The sequence below is a fragment of the Hemiscyllium ocellatum genome, chromosome 7 (assembly GCF_020745735.1).
Source record: "Hemiscyllium ocellatum isolate sHemOce1 chromosome 7, sHemOce1.pat.X.cur, whole genome shotgun sequence".
NCBI classification, from domain to species: Eukaryota; Metazoa; Chordata; class Chondrichthyes; order Orectolobiformes; family Hemiscylliidae; genus Hemiscyllium; species Hemiscyllium ocellatum.
Genome location: NC_083407.1, coordinates 2258404 through 2282695, shown reverse-complemented (window position 1 = coordinate 2282695; position 24292 = coordinate 2258404). Strand labels below are relative to the sequence as shown.

At 46.5% G+C, this 24292-nt stretch overlaps 1 protein-coding gene across 3 annotated transcripts in view; it reads left to right on the top strand.

Moving 5' to 3' along the window:
- Nucleotides 1–24292, top strand: part of LOC132817687 (natural resistance-associated macrophage protein 2-like) — a 112518-nt gene that overhangs the window by 52198 nt on the left and 36028 nt on the right. For all 3 annotated transcript variants that reach the window (XM_060828189.1, XM_060828187.1, XM_060828188.1), the window contains 7 exons: nt 7882–8004; nt 8444–8563; nt 9741–9847; nt 12957–13027; nt 14510–14577; nt 15792–15947; nt 22048–22206. In XM_060828189.1, coding sequence (XP_060684172.1) covers nt 7882–8004; nt 8444–8563; nt 9741–9847; nt 12957–13027; nt 14510–14577; nt 15792–15947; nt 22048–22206 — 804 coding nt within the window. The remainder of the gene's footprint in view (nt 1–7881; nt 8005–8443; nt 8564–9740; nt 9848–12956; nt 13028–14509; nt 14578–15791; nt 15948–22047; nt 22207–24292) is intronic.

The window sequence follows — 24292 nt, the reverse complement described above, 5'->3', positions numbered from 1 at the left end:
TAGGATCATGGAGCACAGAAACAGATCCTTCGGTCCAACCCGGCCCATTAGACCGATATCCCATTCTGATCTAGTCCCACCTGCCAGCACCTGGCCCATATCCCTCCAAACCCTTCCTATTCATGTCCCCACCCAGATGCCTTTTGAATGCTGTAAATATACCAACCTCCACCACTTCCTCTGGCAGCTCATGTACCACCCTCTGTGTGAAAAAGTTGCCCCTTAGATCCCTTTTATATCTTTCCCCTCTCACCCTAAACCTATGCCCTCTAGTTCTGGACTCCCCTACCCCAGGGAAAAGATTTTCCCTATTTACCCTATCCATGCCCCTCATAATTTTGTAAACCTCTATAAGGTCACCCCTCAGCCTCCGACGCTCCAGGAAAAACAGCCCCAGCCTAATCAGCTTCTCCCTATAGCTCAAACCCTCCAACCCTGGCAACATCCTTGTAAATCTTTTCATACCTAGAACATGGTTCAAGAAAGTTTTGTGGTGAGCCAGTGATTTCTGAGATCTGAGGTTTCAAATTTACTCACTTGGTTTCTGATAATGTGATGGCCCCAAAACTGCCAGCAGCCAACCTTTCCCTTTTCAGGTGGTATCACTGAATGATGCAGCTCCAAAATCACCATTCAGCCCATCATTCCCATGCCAGCCCTTTCACAGAACTATTCGATTCTGTCTGCAATTTGCTTCAAGCAAGTTAGGGCCAGACAGTAAAGGTTGGCATCCTACAAGTGACTAAGACAAAACCAGTCAGGTACTCATAATCAATCTATCCAGAAACACTTAGTAATATCAAGAGAAGGGTACACCATTCGGCCCTTCAAGCCTGCTCTATCATTCAATAAGATTGTGACTGATCTGGCTGTGGTCTCAGCTTCACTCTTCTGTCAGATTTGATTTGATTTGATTTGATTTGTTATTGTTATGTGTACCTAAGTACAGTGAAAAATGTTCAGGACAGATAGATCACAGGGTATTAGGCAAGAACTTTCGAGAGCTGATTGGGGGCAGATGTTCGCAGGTAAAGGGACGGCTGGAAAATGGGAAGCCTTCAGAAATGAGATAACGAGAAAGTATATTCCCGTCAGGGTGAAAGGGAAGGTTGGTAGGTATAGGGAATGCTGGGTGACCAAAGAAATTGAGGGTTTGGTTAAGAAAAAGAAGGAAGCATAAGTCAGGTATAGACAGGATAGATCGAGTGAATCCTTATAAGAGTATAAAGGAAGGAGTAAAATTAAGAGGGAAATCAGGAGGGCAAAAAGGGGACATGAGATAGCTTTGGCAAATAGAATTAAGGAGAATTAATGTTTTTATAAATACATTAAGGACAAAAGGGTAACTAGGGAGAGAATAGGGCCCCTCAAAGATCAGCAAGGCGGCCTTTGTGCGGAGCCGCAGAAAATGAGGGAGATACTAAACGAGTATTTTGCATCAGTATTTACTGTGGAAAAGAACATGGAAGATACAGACTGTTGGGAAATAGATGGTGACATCTTGAAAAATGTCCAGATTACAGAGGAGGAAGTGCTGGATGTCTTGAAACACATAAAGGTGGATAAATCCCCAGGACCTGATCAGGTGTACCTGAGAACTCTGTGGGAAGCTAGGGAAGTGATAGGTGGGCCTCTTGCTGAGATGTTTGTATCATCGATAGTCACAGGTGAGGTGCCGGAAAGACTGGAGGTTGGCTAATGTGGTGCCACTGTTTAAGAAGGGTGGTAAGGACAAGCCAGGGAACTATAGACCGGTGAGCCTGACCTCGGTGGTGCGCATGTTGTTGGAGGGAATCCTGAGGGACAGGATGTACATGTATTTGGAAAGGCAAGGACTGATTAGGGATAGTCAACATGGCTTTGTGTGTGGGAAATCATGTCTCACAAACTTGATTGAATTTTTTGAGAAAGTAATAAGGAGGATTGATGAGGGCAGAGAGGTTGATGTGATCTACATGGACTTCAGTAAGGCATTCGACAAGGTTCCCCATGGGAGACTGATTAGCAAAGTTGGATCTTATAGAATACAGGGAGAACTAGCCATTTGGATACAGAACTGGCTCAAAGGTAGAAGACAGAGGGTGGTGGTGGAGGGTTGTTTTTCAGACTGAAGGACTGTGACCAGTGGAGTGCCACAAGGATCGGTGCTGGGTCCACTACTTTTTGTCATTTACATAAATGATTTGGATGCGAGCATAAGAGGTACAGTTAGTAAGTTTGCAGATGACACCAAAATTGGAGGTGAAGTGGACAGCGAAGAGGGTTACCTCAGATTACAACAGGATCTGGACCAGATGGGCCAATGGGCTGAGAAGTGGCAGATGGAGGTTAATTCAGATAAATGCGAGGTGCTGCATTTTTGGAAAGCAAATCTTAGCAGGACTTATACACTTAATGGTAAGGTCCTGGGGAGTGTTGCTGAACAAAGAGACCTTGGAGTGCAGATTCATAGCTCCTTGAAAGTGGAGTCGCAGGTAGATAGGATAGTGAAGAAGGTGTTTGGTATGCTTTCCTTTATTGGTCAGAGTATTGAGTACAGGAGTTGAGAGGTCATGTTGTGGCTGTACAGGACATTGGTTAGGCCACTGTTGGAATATTGCGTGCAATTCTGGTCTCCTTCCTATCGGAAAGATGTTGTGAAACTTGAAAGGGTTCAGAAAAGATTTACAAGGATGTTGCCAGGGTTGAAGGATTTGAACTACAGGGAGAGGCTGAACAGGCTGGGGCTGTTTTCCCTGGAGCGTCGGAGGCTGAGGGTTGACCTTATAAAGGTTTACAAGTTATGAGGGGCATGGATAGGGTAAATAGACAAAGTCTTTTCCCTGGGGTCGGGGAGTCCAGAACTAGGGGGCATGGGTTTAGGGTGAGAGGGGAAAGATATAAAAGAGACCTAAGGGGCAGCTTTTTCACACAGAGGGTGGTACGTGTATGGAATGAGCTGCCAGAGGAAGTGGTGGAGGCTGGTACAATTACAACATTTAAGAGACATTTGGATGGGTATAGGAATAGGAAGGGTTTGGAGGGATATGGGCCGGGTGCTGGCAGGTGGGACTAGATTGGGTTGGGATATCTGGTCGGCATGGACGGGTTGGGCCGAAGGGTCTGTTTCCGTGCTGTACACCTCTATGACTCTATATAGCTTCACAGGAGGTGGACAAAAAACAAGATCCACATTTGATTTAACGTTTGAGAGGTCCAGTCAGCAGTCTGATAACAGCGGGGAAAAAGCTGTGTTTGAAACTGTTGCTATGTGTGTTTCAGCTTTTGTATCTTCTGCCTGATGAATTACATTGGAACAGATCCAACTAATAGCCCTTCACTCACACATCAATAACCGAACTGTTTACTGTTGCCTCGAAGCACCCCGACCCTATCGCTCTTCCCAGGACTGTAAGAAATGACAGAGGGTTTGAACACAGCCCAGGCCATCACAGAAGCCAACCTTCCAACCATTGACTCCGTCAGCACTTCTAAATGCCTCGGATAGGCAGCCAACATCATCAAAGACCCCTCCCACCCCGGTTATAATCTCTCCCAACTTCCTGTGTCAGGCAGAAGAGACAACAGTTTAAACACAGGTACCAACCCGTTCAAAAATAGCTTCTCCCCGGCTGTTATTAGGCTGATGAATGGACCTCTCAAATTTCAAATCGAATATTGATCTTGCTCTCTGTCCACCTTCTCTGCAGCTGCAACGATGTATTCCTCACTCTGTTCAATCACCCTGTGATCTTTGTACGGTATGATCTGCCTGTTCTGCATGCAAAACAAAACCTTTCACTGTACTTAGGTACATGTGACAACAATAAATCAAACCAAATAAATTCAATAACTTAGCCTCCACTGCTCACGGAGTAATTGAATTCCATAGGCCAATGATACTTTGACAGAATAGTATTTTCCTCTGACTTAAGAAATGCAGTTACCGTGATTTTAATCTGCATGTAGATTGAGCAAAACCAACTGATCAGTAACACCGTTGAAGATGAGTTTCAGAGTGTGTTAGGGATGCTTTTCCACAGCAGTCTGTTCAGGAACCAACCAGACGACATGATGTTACACGTCGGGTATTATGTTGTAACGGATCCTTAAGGGATGAGTGACCATAATATGATGGAATGTTACATTATCTTTGAAAGTGAGGTGGTTCAATCTGATAGTCACTGTATTAGTGATTAACTAATAAAATTCTATCGATTGTGGGTTGGGAGGTGGAAAATATCGCCCACTATTTAAAAAGGGAGAGAGAGAGAGAATACAGTGAAATATAGCCCTGTCAGCCTTCCATCAGGAGTAGGGAAAATGGTACAATTCAATTTGGAAAGGATGGGAAACACAGACACTTAAATGATAATGATCGGATTGGGCAGAGTCAGCTTGGATTTGAGAAACAGAATAACTTGGAGCTAATGTAATATTTCCAAACTTGTGGATAATACAAAGCTCGTCAGGAATGTGTGGTATGATGTCGAGGTAAAGCAGGATCTGGACAGACTTAGGCAATGGACAAGAACATGGCCATTGGAATATAAAGTGAAAAAAATATAAGGTGAGAAAAACAAGCATTCAGAGTATTTCAGAAATAGTAAGAGATTGGAAAGTGTTGAGGTACAAAGGCTATGAGGTGTCCTTATTGTTCAGTCACTGAAGGCTACCACACAGGTGCAGCAAGTCATTGAGATATCTAATGGAATGTTCCAAGTTAAAAATCACACAACACCAGGTTATAGTCCAACAGGTTTATTTGGAAGCACTAGCTTTCAGAGCACTGCTCCTTCATCAAGTGCTTGTTGAGTATAAGATCATAAGACACAGAATTAACAACAAAAGTTTTCAGCGTGATGTAACTGAAATGATATATTGAAAAAGACTTGGATTGTTTGTTAAGTCTCTCATCTTTTGTAATGAACATGTTCATTTCAGTTCTTTCACAAGCAAATCGCAGAAATTTTTCAAAGTTACGTTCTCAAGTGAACTTTAACAATAGGTGCCATGTCAGCCCAGATACTGCACTGAAGGTGTGAGCTGCCCTGTGTGAGGCTGTCTGTGTCACAATGGTCAGACTGATTTTGATCTAAAGTACAGATTTACAGAGTCTGACATGGATTCATGCAGTTTTTGAGCAAAATAAAATGTAATTCTGCAAATACAAATTCACCCCACAAACTTATATGTGTGTGTGTACGCGCGTGTGTGCGTGCGTGCGTGTGTATCTGTGTGTGTGTATACATGTGTGTACGTGTGTGTGTGTCTGTGTGAAGGGTGGTTATGAGTGCCTGTGAGAGAGTATGTGTATGTGGGTGAGTGTGAGTGTAAAGGGGTATAAGTTTGTGAGAGGGTGCGTGGGTGCCTGTGAATGTGGAGTGTATGTGTGAGAGTATGAGAGTGAGCTTGTGTATGAGAGAGGGTCTGCGTGAGTTTATGGATCTGTAGCAGTGTGTGTGTCTGTAGGAGAGTGTATCTGTCTGTGAGTGTGCATCTGTCTGTATGTGCACTACACACATACACACACACACACACACACATAAGCTTGTGGGGTGAATTTGTACCTGTAGAATTACATTTTATTTTGCTCAAAAACTGCATGAATCCATGTAAGATTTTGTAAATCCCTTTTTTAGATGAGCATCAGTCTGTACGTTGGGGCACAGACAGCCTCACACAGGGCACCTCACACCTTCAACGCAGTATCTGGGCTGACATGGCACCAATTGCTAAAGTTCATTTGAAAATGTAACTTCAAAAAAGTTCTGCAATTTATATATGAAAGAACTGAAGCCAACAGGGTTATTCTAAAAGGTGAGAGACTGAACAAATAATCCAGGTCTTTGTCAATATATCATTTCAGTTTTGAGAATATGTGTAGCTCAGGTTGAGGTTTCGGATGTAGGTTTGCTCGCTGAGCTGGCAGGTTCATTTCCAGACGTTTCGTTACCGTACTAGATAACATTTTCAGTGGGCCTCAGGCAAAGCAGTGCTGAAAATTCCTGCTTTCGATTTATATGTTTGGGTTTCTTTGGGTTGGTGTTTCAGTTACATCACACTGTAAACTTTTGCTATAAATTCTGTGTCTTACGATCTTATTCTCCACAACCACCTGATGAAGGGGCAGCGCTCTGAAAGCTAGTGCTTCCAAATAAACCTGTTGGACCATAACCTGGTGATTTTTAACTTTGTACACCCCAGTCCAACACTGGCACCTCCAAATAATGGAATGTTAGCCTTTGTCGCGAGAGGATTTGTGTACAGGAGCAGTGAAGCTTGTTTCAATTGTACAGGAGCTTGGTGAGACCCCCCCCCCCCCGGTGTACCTGTGTGTAGATTTGGTTTCCTTATCTCAGGAAAGATGTCATTGCCATAGACAGGGAATATAATGGATGTTCCCCAGACTTGCTCCCGGGATGGTGGGACAGCCCAGTGGGGAGAGATCGGACAAACTGAGTCCGGATTCTCCAGAGTTTTAAAGAATGAGAGATGATCTCATTGAAACTTCCAAAATACTGCACAGGTAGGCAGGGGAGAGACAGGGAAGATGTTTCCCTGGTTGAGAAACCAGGGAACACAACTTAAAAATAAGGGGGGTACCATTTAGGTCTGAGATGAAGAGAAGTGTTTTTACTTAGAGGATTGTGAAACTTTGGAGCTGTGTATCAGAGAGGGCTGTTGAAGCTCACTCTTTGAGGATGTTTAATGTAGAGATTGATTGATTTCAGATAGTCGGTGGTGTACAGGATTATTATGATGGAATGGATAAAAGGCATTGATCCTCCATGATTGTATTAAATAGTGGGGTGGTTTGATGGACAGAATGGCTTACTCCTGTTTCTATGTGCTTTGTACATGCACATACAGGCAGGCACAGACAAACAAACAAACAAACATTGGTAGAGGAAGCATTACAGGGGAATCCCAGTTCAATATCACCACGGGATCCACGGGGTTCAATGAGGTGTCCCTTTTGATCTGATCTTCATATTCAGGCCCTGAAGACACACAGCATTTGCCACTTTAATTGTACGGTCTTTCAGTCACTGGTTAGAGGCAACTGGTTAAAGCAACAGGTGAGAGAGAATAGCAAGCTATCCTTTAGGTTTTGATAATTCACTGCACAGAGACAGAGAGAGAGAGAGAGAGACAGAGAGAGAGAGGGAGAGAGAGAGAGAGAGGCTGAAAGAAAGAGAGACAGAGTTTTTCTCTGGTACAGTTTGGAGGTATCTCTCTCTCTGTATTGTTCATACACTGTCTGTCCAGCTGCCCCAGAGCCAATCAGAGAGTTGTTGCCGTGCTGATGACTCCTGGCCTCCACAACTGGTCCTGATTGGACAAACCAATCAGCATTCTGTCTCCAGGCGAAGGTCAGTCTGTTCACATCTCCACCCTCTAGGCTCCCAGCCCCATTCCTGATGAAGGGCTTTTGCCTGAAACATCAACTCTCCTGTTCCTCAGATGCTGCCTGACCTGCTGTGCTTTTCCAGCGCCACACTCTTGACCACACGGCTCACATCAAAGCTGGTCTGTGTCTCAGTTATTTAATAAAATATCTTTGTTATCATGCAGCCATCGTGTTATGCCAGTTGAACTATTGCTTTACCTCAGAATTCAGTGGTTTCCTTGTTGAGGCTTTAAGGTTTGTGAATGGTCGAGGATGCTGCTGAATTATTCTCATTCTGTTTCTGCGATAGTCCAAATTGCACATCCATCAACAAATCCAGAAGGCTGTGTGACTGTGTGATTACATCTATTGCGTGCTCTGGGCTGATTGATCTGTTTCTGTTACATCAGATAGATATGTACTTCCAGACCTTTGTCTGAAGTGCAGTGAGATAGTGGACTAACCTGTGTGAACCAGAGCATCCAATCACCTTTCTCTGTTGTGTTCAGGCAGGGTTCAGTTTCAGGAAATTGTGGATGTTCACGGGGCCCGGCTTTCTGATGAGTATTGCATACCTGGACCCGGGAAACATTGAGTCTGACCTTCAGTCTGGGGCAGCAGCAGGTTTTAAGGTGAGTCCAATGTCCTCAGGTTTAGATAGAACAAAGGACGAGAACAAAGAAAATTTACAGCCCTCCAAAACTGAGCTGATCTAAATCTACTGTCTAAAACTACCACCCAATCCCTGTGCATCTGTATCCCTCTGCTCCCCACCTACTCATGCATCTGTCCAGATGTACCTTAAATTAATCTACCGTGCCTGCCTCTACCACCTCTGCTGGCAACGTGTTCCAGACACACACCCCCCCTCTGTGTGAAGTACTTGCTGCGTGTGTCCCCCTTAAACTTTCCACCTCTCACCTTGAAAGCGTGACCTCTCGTTATTGAATCCCTCACCCTGGGGAAAAGCTTGTCTTTATCTACCCTGTCCATAGCCTTCATGATTTTGTAGACTGGTGTTTATTAACCTCAGTAACAATCTCTGAGCCTCACTGTCTTTGTTCCTCACAGCTGCTCTGGGTCCTCCTCTTATCCACGTTCCTTGGCCTACTCCTGCAGAGACTTGCAGCTCGGCTTGGGGTGGTGACTGGACTGCACCTTGCTGAAGTCTGTCACATTTACTATCCAAAGGTAAGATCACAGATTCAGCAGGATACAAACCCCTGGGTAACAGAAGAGGCCCTGTCATCTCATCGTCTTTGTGTGATCTTGCTGTGCAGACATTTGCTGTCATCCTCCTACACAACAACAGTTTGAACTGGCTGAGAGGTGGAACATTGAAGCTGAAAAAAACAATGATGAAAATATAAGTTCATTCTCTCAAATTCCTACCACATCCCCTCCAACAATCCCCTTCCTCCAATCCTACTCTCCCCCATTCCCCTTTCCTGATGTTTCTCTTCCCAACCCCATTCTCCCATTTCCCTCTCTTCCATCTTTCCTCCATTCCTTTCCCCAATCCCCGTTTAACAACCTCCTGGAGACGATCTGCTGGATCCCAGCCTCCCTCATTGCTGAACTACCTCGGCGTTCCAGTGGACATGTGACCTCTCACTGGTCCTCACCTACATCCAATATCAGCCGCATCTTCAGCAAATACAATTCCCCTCCGGCTGAGGCCAGGTTTTCCTGATGGAGCTTGGAACCTCAGGATCAGGGTCAAATGGAGAGGCTCTGTGATGTGTGGGAATCACCCGGCCATGGTTCTTGCTGAATTAGACACTTCTGAGCCAAGGGGAAGGGTTCACCATCCAATTTACAATGGAGGCAAAGCTCTTAAATATAGTCAACCAATAGTCTAGCAGCGAAGACGTTGATGCTGTTATCTATGGGCCAGAGAGAGATAGAGAGAGAGAGAGAGAGAGAAAGAGAGAGAGAGAGAGAGTGAGAACTGCTAGAGATGGAGGCCATCTCTCTCTCTCTCTTTCTCACTTTTACAATGAGAATTTTTCATGGAAACTGGGAAGTGTCCGGGGGTCAGGATAGTGGCAGGAAACTGGTACCAATGGGAGGTTTCACACTGGCTGACCCTCCTCACATGCTCCACTATTGGTCCCAGCAATCCTGCCTTTAGTGTTAATACAATGTTACATTCCCCATCTCTGAGGAAAGGTCCATACTCACAGGTTCAAGACTTTCCTGGTGGATTGACCTGCGCCACCCCTCCTCCTACCCTGACCCCCAAGAGGCACTGAGGGCCATTTGTAATTGCTGCCTTGGTGACCAACTCGATCCTCGGGACCCAATCCAGCTCCTTCGATTCCCCAGGAGCTTAGTGACAGAGCAGACCTGTATTCCTGTCTTTCAGTATCCTCGCTGTATCCTGTGGGTCATGATTGAGATTGCTATCATCGGGTCTGACATGCAGGAGGTCATTGGCACAGCTATTGCCATCAATCTACTGTCCAATCAAAGGTGAGATGTACAGAGTTTCTCCAGTAATCACAAAACCAAACAACACCCATTCTCAGATTGGAGACGAGTTGAAAATGATGTTCCCTAGGGATCAGGTTGAGATTCTGGCTTTTTCTAAGTTATCTAAAAGGTTTGGAAATGAGTATTAAGGGCAAAATCTCTAAATTTGCAGAAGATACGAAGCTAGGGAGAAGGGGGAATTGTGAGGGTGGTGCTGAGTGATTTCAGAGGGACATGACCAAGTCGGCCAAGAACCTGGCAGAGAACTTTCACCGCAGGGAGATATGAGGGAACGTACTGAGGTCGAAGGATCATTGAGAGACAATACAGGTGCAACGGTACAACACTGGGGGAGCGCAGGGACAGAGGGACTCAAGGTTCATGTATACAAATCTCTGAAGGTGGCTGGGCAAGGTGGAACAGTTACTGAGAAAGCTTATCGGATCCTTGGGTTTATAAATAGTGGCACAGAGTATAGAAGCAACAAAGTGATGCTCCACCTCTACACGTCATTGGTCAGGCCACATTTGGAGCATCGTGTTCAGTTCTGGGAACCTTATTTACGGAAGGATATTAAGGCTCGACATTTATTAATAGGTTGCCCTGTTAGAGGAAGGATATTATTAAGCTGGAGAGGGCTACTGCCTGTCCCTCCTGATGCTGCCTGCCTTGCTGTGTTCTCCCAGCCTCCTGCCTGTCCTTCCTGATGCTGCCTGCCTTGCTGTGTTCTCCAGCCTCCTGCCTGTCCCGCCTGATGCTGCCTGCCTTGCTGTGTTCCCCCAGCCTCCTGCCTGTCCCTCCTGATGCTGCCTGCCTTGCTGTGTTCCCCCAGCCTCCTGCCTGTCCCTCCTGATGCTGCCTGCCTTGCTGTGTTCCTCCAGCCTCCTGCCTGTCCCTCCTGCCTGTCTATTTTGGATTTCAGCATTTGCAGTTTTTGTCTCTAATAAAATGATCTCAGGAATGAAGGATTTTAGATACAGGGAAAGACCAGAGAGATTGGGTTTATTCCCCTTGGCACCGAGAAGGTTAAGAGGTGACCTCACTGAGATTCAAAATGATGCACAATATTGACAGGGGAAAGAGGGAGATTCTGTTTCCACTGGTTGGTATGTCAGTAACGAGGTGTCATCACTTCAACATTGTCAGCAAGACAGCTCAGAGTGAGATGGGGAGAACCTCCTTTACTCAGAGACTGGTTAGGATTTGGAACGTGCGGCCTGGGAGAGGGAGGGAGGCAGATTCCATAGAACATTTCAAAAAAAGAGCTGGGAAAGTGTCTGAAAGGAATGCGTTTCGAGGGTTATGGGACAGGGCCGGAGAGTGGGTCTGGCTGGAGGAGCTCTTTCAGGAGCCAGGATGCGCTGAATGGCCTCCTCCTATACTCTCACATTCCATGATTCTATTTCGTGATGTCGTATCAAGATGCATTAGATGCAAATCATTGAAGGGAATTATTTTTAAGTTCTGAGAGACACGCATCACTGACTGGGTCCAGCATTTATTCCCCATCCCTAGTTGCCCCTTGAGAAGGTGGGGGTGAGCTGCCTTCTTGACCCACTGCAGTCCATGTGCTGTGGGTAGACCCACAATGCCCTTAGAGAGGGAATTCCAGGATTCTGACCCAGTGACACTGAAGGAACGGCGATATATTTCCAAGTCAGGATGGTGAGGGGCTGGGAGGGGAACTTGCAGGGGGTGGTGTTCCCATGGATCTGCTGCCCTTGTCCTTCTAGATGGAAGTGGGTGTGGGTTTGGAAGGTTCTGTCTGAGGGTCTTTGGTGAGTTTCTGCAGGGCATCTTGTAGATGGTACACACTGCTGTTACTGAGTGTGGGTGGGGGAGGAAGGGGATGGTACACACTGCTGTTACTGAGTGTGGGTGGGGGGAGGAGGGGATGGTACACACTGCTGTTACTGAGTGTGGGTGGGGGAGGAAGGGGATGGTACACACTGCTGTTACTGAGTGTGGGTGGGAGGAGGGAGGGGATGATACACACTGCTGTTACTGAGTGTGGGTGGGGGAGGGAGGGGATGGTACACACTGCTGTTACTGAGTGTGGGTGGGGGGAGGGAGGGGATGGTACACACTGCTGTTACTGAGTGTGGGTGGGGGAGGAAGGGGATGGTACACACTGCTGTTACTGAGTGTGGGTGGGGGAGGGAAGGGATGGTACACACTGCTGTTACTGAGTGTGGGTGGGGGAGGGAGGGGATGGTACACACTGCTGTTACTGAGTGTGGGTGGGGGAGGGAGGGGATGGTACACACTGCTTCTACTGAGTGTAGGTGGGGGAGGGAGGGGATGGTACACACTGCTGTTACTGAGTGTGGGTGGGGGAGGGAGGGGATGGTACACACTGCTGTTACTGAGTGTGGGTGGGGGAGGGAGGGGATGGTACACACTGCTGTTACTGAGTGTGGGTGGAAGGAGGGAGGTGATGGTACACACTGCTGTTACTGAGTGTGGGTGGGGGAGGGAGGGGATGGTACACACTGCTGTTACTGAGTGTGGGTGGGGGGAGGGAGGGGATGGTACACACTGCTGTTACTGAGTGTGGGTGGGGGAGGGAGGGGATGGTACACACTGCTGCTACTGAGTGTGGGTGGGGGAGGGAGGGGATATTACACACTGCTGTTACTGAGTGTGGGTGGGGGAGGGAGGGGATGGTACACACTGCTGTTACTGAGTGTGGGTGGGGGAGGGAGGGGATGGTATACACTGCTGTTACTGAGTGTGGGTGGGGGTAGGGATGGGATGGTACACACTGCTGTTACTGAGTGTGGGTGGGGGGAGGGAGGGGACGGTACACACTGCTGTTACTGAGTGTGGGTGGGGGGAGGGAGGAGATGGTACACACTGCTGTTACTGAGTGTGGGTGGGGGAAGGGAGTGGGGACTGAGTCTCTTGGCTGACTGTTGGACTGTGCCAGAGTGTAACCCCATGGACCAGCTCCCAGGTAAATCAGGCCCTGCCATGTGTTTTACTCAAGCAGTGTCGGAGTCTGTACAGATACGGTCTCTCCAATCAGTTTGTTCCAGACATTTCCTTTCCTTTGAATTTGCTGGTGTTCCCTGAAAATATTGGCTAAAATATTTCATGATTATTTCAGGATTCCTATTTGGGGAGGAGTCATTATAACTATAGTGGACACCTTCTCATTCCTGTTCATTGACAAATACGGTAAGTTGAATGTCCCTCTCTCCAATAGTTTGGTTTTGATCTTTTCCCTCTTCATTGCACGGTGACTTAGTGGTTAACGCTGCTGCCTCACAGCATCAGGAACGTTGGTTGAATTTGCTCTCTGGAGTTTGCACATTCTCCCCGTGTCTGTGTGGGTTTCCTCCGGGTGCTCTGGTTTCCTCCCACAGTCCAAAGTTGTGCAGGTCAGGGTGGATTGGTCATGCTATAGTGCCCAGGGATGTGCAGACTTGGTGGACCCGTTGTGGGAAATGCTGGGTTACGTGGAATAAAGTTTGTTGGGGTGGGCTGCATCTGGGTGGGATGGTCTTCAAAGAGTCAGTGTGGACTGAAAGGGCTGAATGGCCTAATGCTGCACTGTAGGGATTCTCTGATCTTTGTTTCTGTGGGGTGGACTCTCCCGAGGATTTTTAGCTCCCTTTAAAAGCCCACGGTTTTGCTCCCTGTACCTGAGGAAGAACATAACTACTTTTGGGAAGGGAGGAGGCTGCAAGAAAAGGATTACTCGCTCAATTTCTGTGATAAGAATGTGGTCCCCATGGGGAGATACTGAGAACAAAATGGCTGCTATTCTTCCGAATATAGCGTTTGCAATGAAATGGATAATAGTCCCAATAAAGGACTTGAGAGGGAAGATTCTCAGAGGAAATATCCCTGTTCACAGAGTCCAGAGGGAATAGATTGGATTGAGATGAACAGGAATTTCTTTACCCACTGGATAGTGAATCTTTGGAAAGCTCTGTTGCAGAGGCATGTGGAAGTAGGGTTGGGGTGTAGGTTAAAGGCAGGGAGCGATGGGTTTTCACACTCTCAGAGCCTTGAGTGATCGGGAAGGCAGCTGGGACACTCGTCAAAATCATCCCTAACATTTCCCAAACCCTCACCAGCTCACGTACCTGTCCTAGCCTCACGTACCTGTCCTGGCCTCACGTACCTGTCCTGGCCTCACGTACCTGTCCTCGCCTCACATACCTGTCCTGGCCTCACGTACCTGTCCTAGCCTCACGTACCTGTCCTGGCGTCACGTACCTGTCCTGGCGTCATGTACCTGTCCTGGCCTCACGTACCTGTCCTAGCCTCACGTACCTGTCCTGGCGTCACGTACCTGTCCTAGCCTCACGTAGCTGTCCTGGTGTAACGTACCTGTCCTAGTCTCACATACCTGTCCTGGCCTCACGTACCTGTCCTAGCCTCACGTACCTGCCCTGGCGTCACGTACCTGCCCTGGCACTGGACATCACTTCCAGGCAGTGTCTATTGGAGCCAGGTACAGTCAGAGATAGGGTGCAGGCAGGGTGTGTGGTACAGGGAGGTGGGGGGTCTGATGGACCCCAGAAGTATTAATCTATCTGATCAGATGTGCTATTATGCACCATTGAAGCAAATGGGACATGAATCTGGCCCTCCTGACTAAGAGGCATGGACACTACCACCCCTTGCTGATGGATGATTTTCCGATTGCAGGTCTCCGGAAGTTGGAAGCTTTTTTTGCTCTCCTGATTGCGATTATGGCACTAACATTTGGATATGAGGTAAAGATCGACACAAGTTTGCTTCACACGAGGAGATGCTCCTGTGAGCAGCCTGTTCTTGCACACATTTCAAACCAGAACCTGAGGGTGTCCGTGGGTGCCCCAGACTCTAAATGGACTCAGTTTCTCAATGGGAGCTAGGGATGGGTTTTACATGGGGGACAGCAGTGCCCACACCTTGGAACAGACTAAATAAGAGTTTAAATGCAGTTCCAGGAGATGGAATGTGTTGAGAGGTGACAGAGAGGAAATGGCCTAATGGTGTTGTTGCTGGATACCCAGTGGATGTTACAGGGTCCAGGGGTCATGTGCCGATATGGAAAATGATGCAATTTGCATTCAATAAAAATCTGGAATTAGGAGTCTAAGGATTACCATGAAACTGCTGTCCACTGTCAGAAAAACCCATTTGGTTCACTAATGTCCTTCAGGGAAGGAAATCTGCTGTCCTTATCTGTTCTGACCTACATGTGATTCCAAACCTACAGGTAGGGATTGGTTCTTAACTGCCCTCTGAAATGGCCAAGTGAAACTTTCAGTTGTATAAATTGCTACAAAGTCTCAAAAAAGGAATGAAACTGGACAGACCACCCAGCATTGACCGAAGCACAGGACACAATAATGGCAGAAATCCAATCTGCAGTCCTGCCACATCCAGTCATGAATGATGACGTACAGTCAAACAATGGGCAAGGCTGCACATATATCCCCATCCTACCAATGCATTAGACTTATTGATCAAGGTGTTGGGTATAAGAGCAGGAAGATTATGATAGAGCTGTAAACATTTATTAGTCAGCTGAGGAAATGTGTGCAATTGTAGTCACTACACTCTAGAAAGGATCTGTTTATATGAGAGAGGGTTGGAGAGGGGATTCACCCGGACGTTGCCTGGGCTCGAGTGATTCAGCAATGAAGAGATACAAGATTGGCTCGGATTATTTTCTTTCGGACAAAGTGTTTGAAGTATGGGGTAAGACGTGCTGAACTTCTTCAGGCAATATCTGGGATCCACTATTTGAAAAAATGGTGGGAAAAGATTTGAGAAGTTAATTGGACCAGTTTACATGGGATTTCTGGGATGGGGGCTTGGAGAGACAGAGATGAGTTGGTGATAATCTGAAGTCTATCCTTGTTGACAGACAGATGATAAAGACCTGTTTGGTGTGGTATACCCCAACATGTATTGACCATTTCTCTCTCTGTGTTTTCAGTATGTGGTGGTTAAACCCGATCAGGGGGAAGTGGTGAAGGGTCTATTCTATCCGTACTGTGCTGGATGTGGCAGAACTGAACTCCTTCAGGCTGTGGGGATCGTTGGGGCAATCATCATGCCCCATAATATCTACCTCCACTCAGCTCTCGTCAAGGTATGTAACTGTATTACAGAGATTGAGTGGGACAGCAATGCGAATCTGCCCACTGCTCTTACCTGATCACATCACCTCCTCACTTTACACAGCTCAGCGTAACATACTCAACACCTGTGTCATGACAATGGACCCGAACGGCAAGGTGCTATAGATGATGGTGAACTCTTAATTTCAAAAAAGGAACGCTCCTGACGAAAAAAGAGTCTGTGGATGTAAGTTGGGTGCTGTCTGGTGAAGTTCCATGGGACCCATGGAATGTCACACCTGTAGAGTTTCAGGGAATCTTCAAAAAAAGGATAGCACAGGAAAAGACAATGAGGGGGGCTGACTATCTGTTCCCTCTCAGCAGAAAGCAATAAACTGCCGACATTTTTAGTATCTTGAATTTGATGGAGTATACAGCAGAGGTTAGGAACTGACAGTGTTAGCAGGAGTGGGTATGTTAATGGAGGAGAGTGTGTTAGTGAATTGATGTTTGTGTGTCCTAGCTTGGATCCAAGTGTTAGTGTGCTCTGAAGGTCAGAGCCTTGTCACCAGTGCAGTGTCGGGAAAGGATTGTTTTGCTCTGTTGTGCTAAAAGCCGCCTAGCCAGCCACCTAGTCAGAGTCTGGGTGCTGCCAGCAAACTATGACCAAAGGATTCCAACTCACCTGAAAAAGCCAAGAATCCTGAAATCAACCGGTTAAACTAGTTTGGCAGGAGGTGGGAATCAGAGCCACATGCCTGAGAGGGGGGTCATTTACAGACAGGACAGTGACAGGATATATTGAATCTATCGGGAAGGTTTCTCACATGATGAAACAAAGGGGTTGGTTAAAGTCTGTCTGCTTTAACGCAAGGAGGGTCAGAAATAAGAGCAATGAACATAGAGCATGGATCAGTACTTGGGGCTACGATGTTGTGGCCATAACAGAGACATGGGGTTCACAGGGTCAGGAATGGTTGCTCAATGTTTAAAAAGAACAGGGAGGGTGGGAAAAGAGGAGGGGGTGTAGCATTGCTAATCAGAGAGTGCATCACAGCTACAGAAACAAAGGTTGTTGAGGAAGATTTGTCTACTGAGTCAGTATGGGTGGAAGTTAGGAACAGCAAGGGAACAGCCACCGTATTGGGGGTTTTCTACAGACCCCCTAATAGCAGTAGGGGATTGAAGATCTCATAGGCGGGCAGATTCTGGAAAAATGCAGGTGTAGCAGGGTTGTTGTTATGGATGATTTCAACTTTCCCATTATCGACCAGAACCTCCTAAGTGAAGATGGTTTGGATGGAGCTGTTTTTGTCCAGTGTGTTCAGGAGGGTTTCCTTGCTCAGTCCATAGACAGACCAACGAGGGGAGAGACCACTTTGGATTTGGTGCTTGGCAATGAGCCAGGACAGGTGTCAGATCTCGCGGTGGGAGAACACTTTGGTGACAGTGATCACAACTGCCTCACATTTACCATAACCTTGGAGAGGGAAAGGAGCAGTTACTGAGAGAAGATATTTAATTGGGGAAAAGGAAATTATGACGTTATCAGACAGGAGTTGGGAAGTACAGACTGGGAGCAATTGTTCCACAGAGAGGGCACAGCAGACATGTGGAGACTGTTTAAAGAGCAGTTGTTGTGAGTGATGCACCAATTTGTTCCTCTGAGACAGGTAAGAAGGGAAAAGATTAAGGAACCTTGGATGATGAGAACAGAGGAGCTTCTCGTCAAAAGGAAGGAGGCAGCTTACGTAAGGTGGAGGAGTACGGGTCTAGCACAGCTTTAGAGGATTACAGGCTTGCTAGGAAGGAGCTCAGAAATGGACTGAGGAGAGCCAGGAGGGGGCATGAAAAAGGTTTGGCAGGAAGGATTAGGGAGAACCCAAAGGCATTTTACTCATACGTGAGGAATAGGAGGATGGCCAGGGAGAAGGTATGGCCGATCAGGGATAGCGGAGGGAAGTTGTGCGTGGAGTCTGAGCAGATAGGGGAAGCCCTAAATGAGTTTTTTGCTTCGATTTTCATCAAGGAAAAGGAACTTGTTGTAAATGAAAACTTAGAGAAGCTGGGATACAGTCTTGACCAGATCGAGATTGATGATGTTGATGTGCTGGAAATTTTGGCAAACATTAAGATTGATAAGTCCCCAGGGCCAGACCAGATTTATCCCAGGCTGCTCTGGGAAGCAAGAAAGGAGGTTGCTAAGCCGCTGGCAAGGATATTTACCTCCCCACTCTCCACAAGAGTCGTTCCGGAGGATTGGAAGGAGGTGAATGTTGTTCCTCTTTTCAAGAAGGGTAATAGGAAAATCCCTGGCAATTACAGACCAGTCAGTCTCACATCTGTGGTCAGCAAGGTTTTGGAAAGAATTCTGAGGAATAGATTTAGGATTATTCGGCAAAGCATAGTGTGATTAAACACAGTCAGCATGGCTTTGTGAGGGGCAGGTCATGCCTCACAAATCTTATTGAGTTCTTTGAGGAGGTGACGAGACAGGTCGATGACAGTTGAGCAGTGGATGTGGTGTATATGCATTTCAGCAAGGCATTTGATAGGGTTCCCCATGGTAGACTCCTTCAGGAAGTATGGGATGCAGGGAGATCTGGCTATCTAGATTCAGAATTGGCTGGCTGACAGAAGGCAGAGAGTGGTTGTAGATGGAAAGTATTCTGCCTGGAGGTCAGTGTTGAGTGGGGCCCCGCAGGGCTCTGCACTTTGGTCTCTGCTCTTTGTAGTTTTTATAAATGATTTGGATGAGGAGGTTGAGGGGTGGGTTAGTAAATTTGCAGATGACACAAAGGTTGGAGGTGTCATCGATAGTATTGAGGGCTACTGCAGGCTGCAGTGCGACATAGACAGGATGCAGAGCTGGGCTGAGAAATGGCAGATGGAGTTCAACCTGGATAAATGTGAAGTGATGCATTTTGGAAGGTCGAACTCGATTGCTGAATGTAGGATTAAAGACAGGATCCTTGGCAGTGTGGAGGGACAGAGGGATCTGGGTGTGCAAGTACATAGATCCCTCAAAGTTGCCTCCCTAGTGGATAGGGTTATTAGGAAAGCATTTGGTGTTTTGGCTTTCATTAAAAGGGGGATCGAGTTTAAGAGCCGCGAGGTTTTGCTGCAACTCTCCAAGTCCCTGGTGAGACCACACTTGGAATATTGTGTCCAGTTCTGGTTGCCCTACTATAGGAAAGATACAGAGGCTTTGGAGAGGGTGCAAAGAAGGTTTACCAGGATGCTGCCTGGACTGGAGGGCTTGCCTTATGAAGAAAGGCTGAATAAGCTCGGACCTTTCTCTCTAGAGAGAAGGAGGGAGAGAGGAGACCTGATCGAGGTATACAAGATAATGAGAGGAAGAGATAGAGTCAATAGCCAGAGACTTTTCCCCAGGGCAGGATTGACTGGTACGAGGGTCATAGTTTGAAGATATTAAGAGGAAGGTATAAAGGAGACCTCAGAGGGAGGTCCTTTATGCAGAGAGTAAGGGCGGCACGGTGGTACAATGGTTAGCACTGCTGCCTCACAGCACCAGAGACCCGGGTTCAATTCCCGCCTCAGGTGACTGTCTGTATGGAGTTTGCACGTTCTCCCCGTGTCTGTGTGGGTTTCCTCCGGGTGCTCTGGTTTCCTCCCACAGTCCAAAAATGTGCGGGTCAGGGTGAATTGGCCATGCTAACTTGCCCATAGTATTAGGTGAAGGGGTAAATGTAGGGGAATGAGTCTGGGTGGGTTGCTCTTCGATGGGTCGGTGTAGATTTGTTGGGCTGAAGGGCCTGTTTCCACACTGTAAGTAATCTAACTAAAAGGTGGCGAGTTGTGAATGCATGGAATGCGTTGCCAGCGGTGATGGTGGAAGCAGAGTTACTGGGGACATTTAAGCGACTGCTGGGCAGGAACATGGAAAGCAGGGAGCTGAGGGGAGCGTAGGATAAGTTACTATATTTGACATTAGGATTAAACCTTGGCACAACATTGTGGGCTAAAGGGCCTGTTCTGTGCTGTACAAACCAGACAGCCTGATCCTGATATCTTTTAGCCTGTAGTTTTTAAATTTTTTGTTCATTTTTAGTCTTAATCTGTGTGTGTATGTCCACCAAGTCTGTGTCAACACATGGGTTTACTGAATTAGATTGGGGCAAGACTTTGTACTCAGTCTCCCCAAGTGCTGGAATTATAGTGGATGAGAGGTTTTGATAAGGTGATTTGTTTTGCGATAGTCTCTTTTATTCAGGGTAAAATGGGCTGGCGAGGTGCTGTGAATACTGCCCGACAACAAACTCAGGTGGTCAAAGTTTGTGAGAAGATTTGTAGCTCGGGTGCTCGTTGTTGTGGTTCTGTTCGCCGAGCTGGGAGTTTGTGTTGCAGACGTTTCATCCCCTGTCTAGGTGACATCCTCAGTGCTTGGGAGACTCCTGTGAAGCGCTTCTGTGATCTTTCCTTCAGCGTTTATAGTGGTTTGTCTCTGCCGCTTCCGGTTGTCAGTTCTAGCTGTCCGCTGCAGTGGCCGGTATATTGGGTCCAGGTCGATGTGTTTGTTGATACAATCTGTAGCTGAGTGCCATGCCTCTGTTTGGCTTGTCCTATAACAGCAGGACAGGTGGAGTGGTTACTGTGGGACCAGGGAGCCCAGACAGAAACCTCCTGAACTCAAGCTCAGTGCAAACCTCTCTCTCTCCTGAAAACAAAAGCGAGCACAGCTGGTTCTGACTGGAGCCTAAGTTTGTGGAACAGTTGGTCAGTGCTGAGGCCTGCAGCTCAAGTCTGGAAAAGTTCCCATTTCCTTCATCCACATTGGGAGGGAGGGCCCCAAATGGTTGGAATTTTCCTCAGGGCCGGGGCTGGGGTGGGTTGTTGGGGAAATGTCTTATGGGATGGAGTTAGCACCCTGCCACCCTCCAACCCCCCTCCCCCCCCCCCCCCACCCGCCCACCTCCCCCAACTCTGGAAGCAGAGTACAGGCTGCCTTGGGGCAGCTGGTTAGAAAGCTCACCTCAGTCCTTTTACATCCCAATTCAGTGTAAGATCTTTGACCATCTTGGCCTCTCAAAACTCTTGATTGTGAAAACCGTATCTAAGTTTTTTTAAAATCGTAATTGCTTAATTACATAATCCCAGAACAGACATCATAGCTTAGCAATGTGTGTAAGCCAATGGAATGAGTGTGCTCCAGGCTGGTGAGGGTGGTTGACTCTTGTCCTGCCAAGAGATACTGAGGAAACATCTGAGGCAGTGATGGCACTGAAATGGGGTCACATCAACCCATTGGAAGCTTGGACTGTAGTTAAATATCACACAACACCAGGTTATAGTCCAACAGGTTTAATTGGAAGTTTATAGCAATTGTGTCCTTCACTACCACCTGATGAAGGAGTGTCACTCCAAAAGCTAGTGCTTCCAATTAAACCTGTTGGACTATAACCTGGTGTTGTGTGATTTTTAACTTTGTACACCCCAGTCCAGCACCGGCATCTGTAAATCATGGACTGTAATTGGAATGGTTTCTGTAAAAACTGCATCTTTGCAAAGATTAGGCCATGAAGAATAATTATGTTGTAATGTTGATTGTCATGTTAAATAGTTAAACAGGACATTCCTTTCTATAATGCATTTGTTGTCTGCTAAAATGTAATATTTAGTTGCTACAGTAAAACTCTTAGAATTTGAATCTTGATTAGAGTGGTGCTGGAAAAATGCAGCCTCATTCCTGATGAAGGGCTTTTGCCCGAAACGTCGATTTTCCTGCTCCTCGGATGCTGCCTGACCTGCTGTGCTTTTCCAGCACCACTCTAATCTAGACTCTGATCTCCAGCATCTGCAGTCCTCACTTTTGCCTCTTAGACTTTGAAGTCTTGGCATGTGGACAACTGGAAATTCAGACTTCTTGTTTAAAATCTTTGGAGATCATAACAGAGTGAGAGCAGCATTCCTGCTCCTGCTCCCTGTCCAATAACCAGAATGATTCTGCAATCACAGTTGTGATGTCCAACCAAGTCAAAGAGCCAATAAACATTCAATGCATGGGCTCAAGACTTTGATATGTGTAGGCAACACCATCAATACAGAGCAAAGAGTGGACAGAGATATTCACGATATTAATCAACACCTGTATTGTTTCCCCCTTTGACCCAGAGCAGACAAGTTGACCGAAGCAGACCATCAGAGTTGAAGGAGGCGAACATGTACTACCTGATCGAGTGCTCCATTGCCCTGTTTATATCACTGCTCATCAATATATTTGTTATTGCTGTGTTTGGAGCTGCCTTCTACCAGAAGAACAATATGGATGTGGTGAGTGACCAGCAGAACATTACATTCCAGTCCAACCTGGGACCAGACTACTTTGGACCTGGTGATGTGTAATGAGGCAGGGTTAATAACTTGTCTTGATAATCATGAGTTATAGATATGGTTCTCTTCAATAATTAGTGACAAGTAAAAGGATCCTTGAGTAATTGTAACATGACGGAATTTCACATTCCATTTGAGGGTGAGAAACATAGATTCCTACGTAAGAAAATATGATCCATTTGTGGCAAAGTTAGAAAGTTAAGGATGGACTCAATCTTGAAAGATGCACTTTGCTGTGAAGATTAGTGGAAGCCAGAAGATTAGATTTAAACACCAGCAATGTATGACTAAACAAAAGTGGAGAGAATTGAATTATGAGATGAGAGAAGCAAGAAATATAAAAAGAGACAGTGTACAGAAAGTAGGAGAGCAGCTAAAGCAAATGTCTGCTATATTTATGTGTGGGAAATCATTTCTCACAAACTTGATAGAGTTTTTTGAAAAAGTAACAAAGGAAGTTGATGAGGGCAGAGCGGTAGATGTGATCGATCTGGACTTCAGTAAAGCGTTCAATAAGGTTCCCCATGGGACACTGATTGGCAAGGTTAAATCATACGGAATACAGGGAGAACTAGCCATTTGGATACAGAACTGGCTCAAAGGTAGAAGACAGAAGGTGGTGGTGGAGGGTTGCTTCCACTGCTTTTTGTCATTTATGTAAATGATTTGGATGCGAGCATAAGAGGTATAGTTAGTAAGTTTGCAGATGACACCAAAGTTGGAGGTGTAGTGGACAGCGAAGAGGGTTACCTCAGAGTTCAATGTATTTTCATCAGATGGGCCAATGGGCTGAGAAGTGGCAGATGGAGTTAATTCAGATAAATGTGAGGTGCTGCATTTTGGGAAAGCAAATCTTAGCAGGGCTTATACACTTAATGGTAAGGTCCTAGAGAGTGTTGCTGAACAAAGAGACCTTGGAGTGCAGGTTCATAGCTCCTTGAAAGTGGAGTCGCAGGTAGATAGGATAGTGAAGGTGGCGTTTGGTATGCTTTCCTTTATTGGTCAGAGTATTGAGTACAGGAGTTGGGAGGTCACGTTGCGGCTGTACAGGACATTGGTTAGGCCCCTGTTGGAATATTGCGTGCAATTCTGGTCTCCTTCCTATTGGGAAGATGTTGTGAAACTTGAAAAGGTTCAGAAAAGATTTACAAGGATGTTGCCAGGGTTGGAGGATCTGAGCTACAGGGAGAGGCTGAACAGGCTGGGGCTGTTTTCCCTGGAGCGTCGGAGGCTGATGGGTGACCTTATAGAGGTTTATAAAATCATGAGGGGCACGGATAGGATAAATAGGCAAGTTATTTTCCCTGGGGTGGGGGAGTCCAGAACTAAAAAGCAGAGGGTTAGGTGTGAGGGGAAAGATATAAAAGAGACCTAAGGGGCAACTTTTTCACACAGAGGGTGGTACATGTATGGAATGAGCTGCCAGAGGATGTGGTGGAGGCTGGTACAATTACAACATTTAAAATGCATCTGGATGGGTATATGAATAGGAAGGGTTTGGAGGGATATGGGCCGGGTGCTGGCAGATGGGACTCGATTAGTTTAGGATATCTGGTTGGCATGGGCGGGTTGGACCAAAGTGTCTGTTTCCGTGCTGTACATCTCTATGATCATTTAGAGCATGAGGCTGGAGAATTATTAACAGAAATCAATTAATGACAGAGAAATTGAGCAAATATTTTGTATCTTTCTTCATTGATTGATTGATTTATTGTCATGTGTACTGAAGTACAGTGAAAGACTTTGTTTACGAGACATACAGACAGGATTGTTGTAAGCATGATGTACAGATCAAACAGACTTAGACAGAGACACACAGGTTACACTGCAAAGGGCATGCACCCAGTGAGATCAGCGTTAGCAAGATCAGCATTATTTGAGGTTAGAGTCCGTTCATCCACCTAATAACAGCAGGAAGGAAGCTGTTCCTGAACCTGCTGATGTGTGCTCAAAGTTTCTGTATCTTCTGCCTGATGGAAGAGGTTGTAGGAGAGCATTCCCGGGGGGGGGGGGGGGGAGGGGTCCT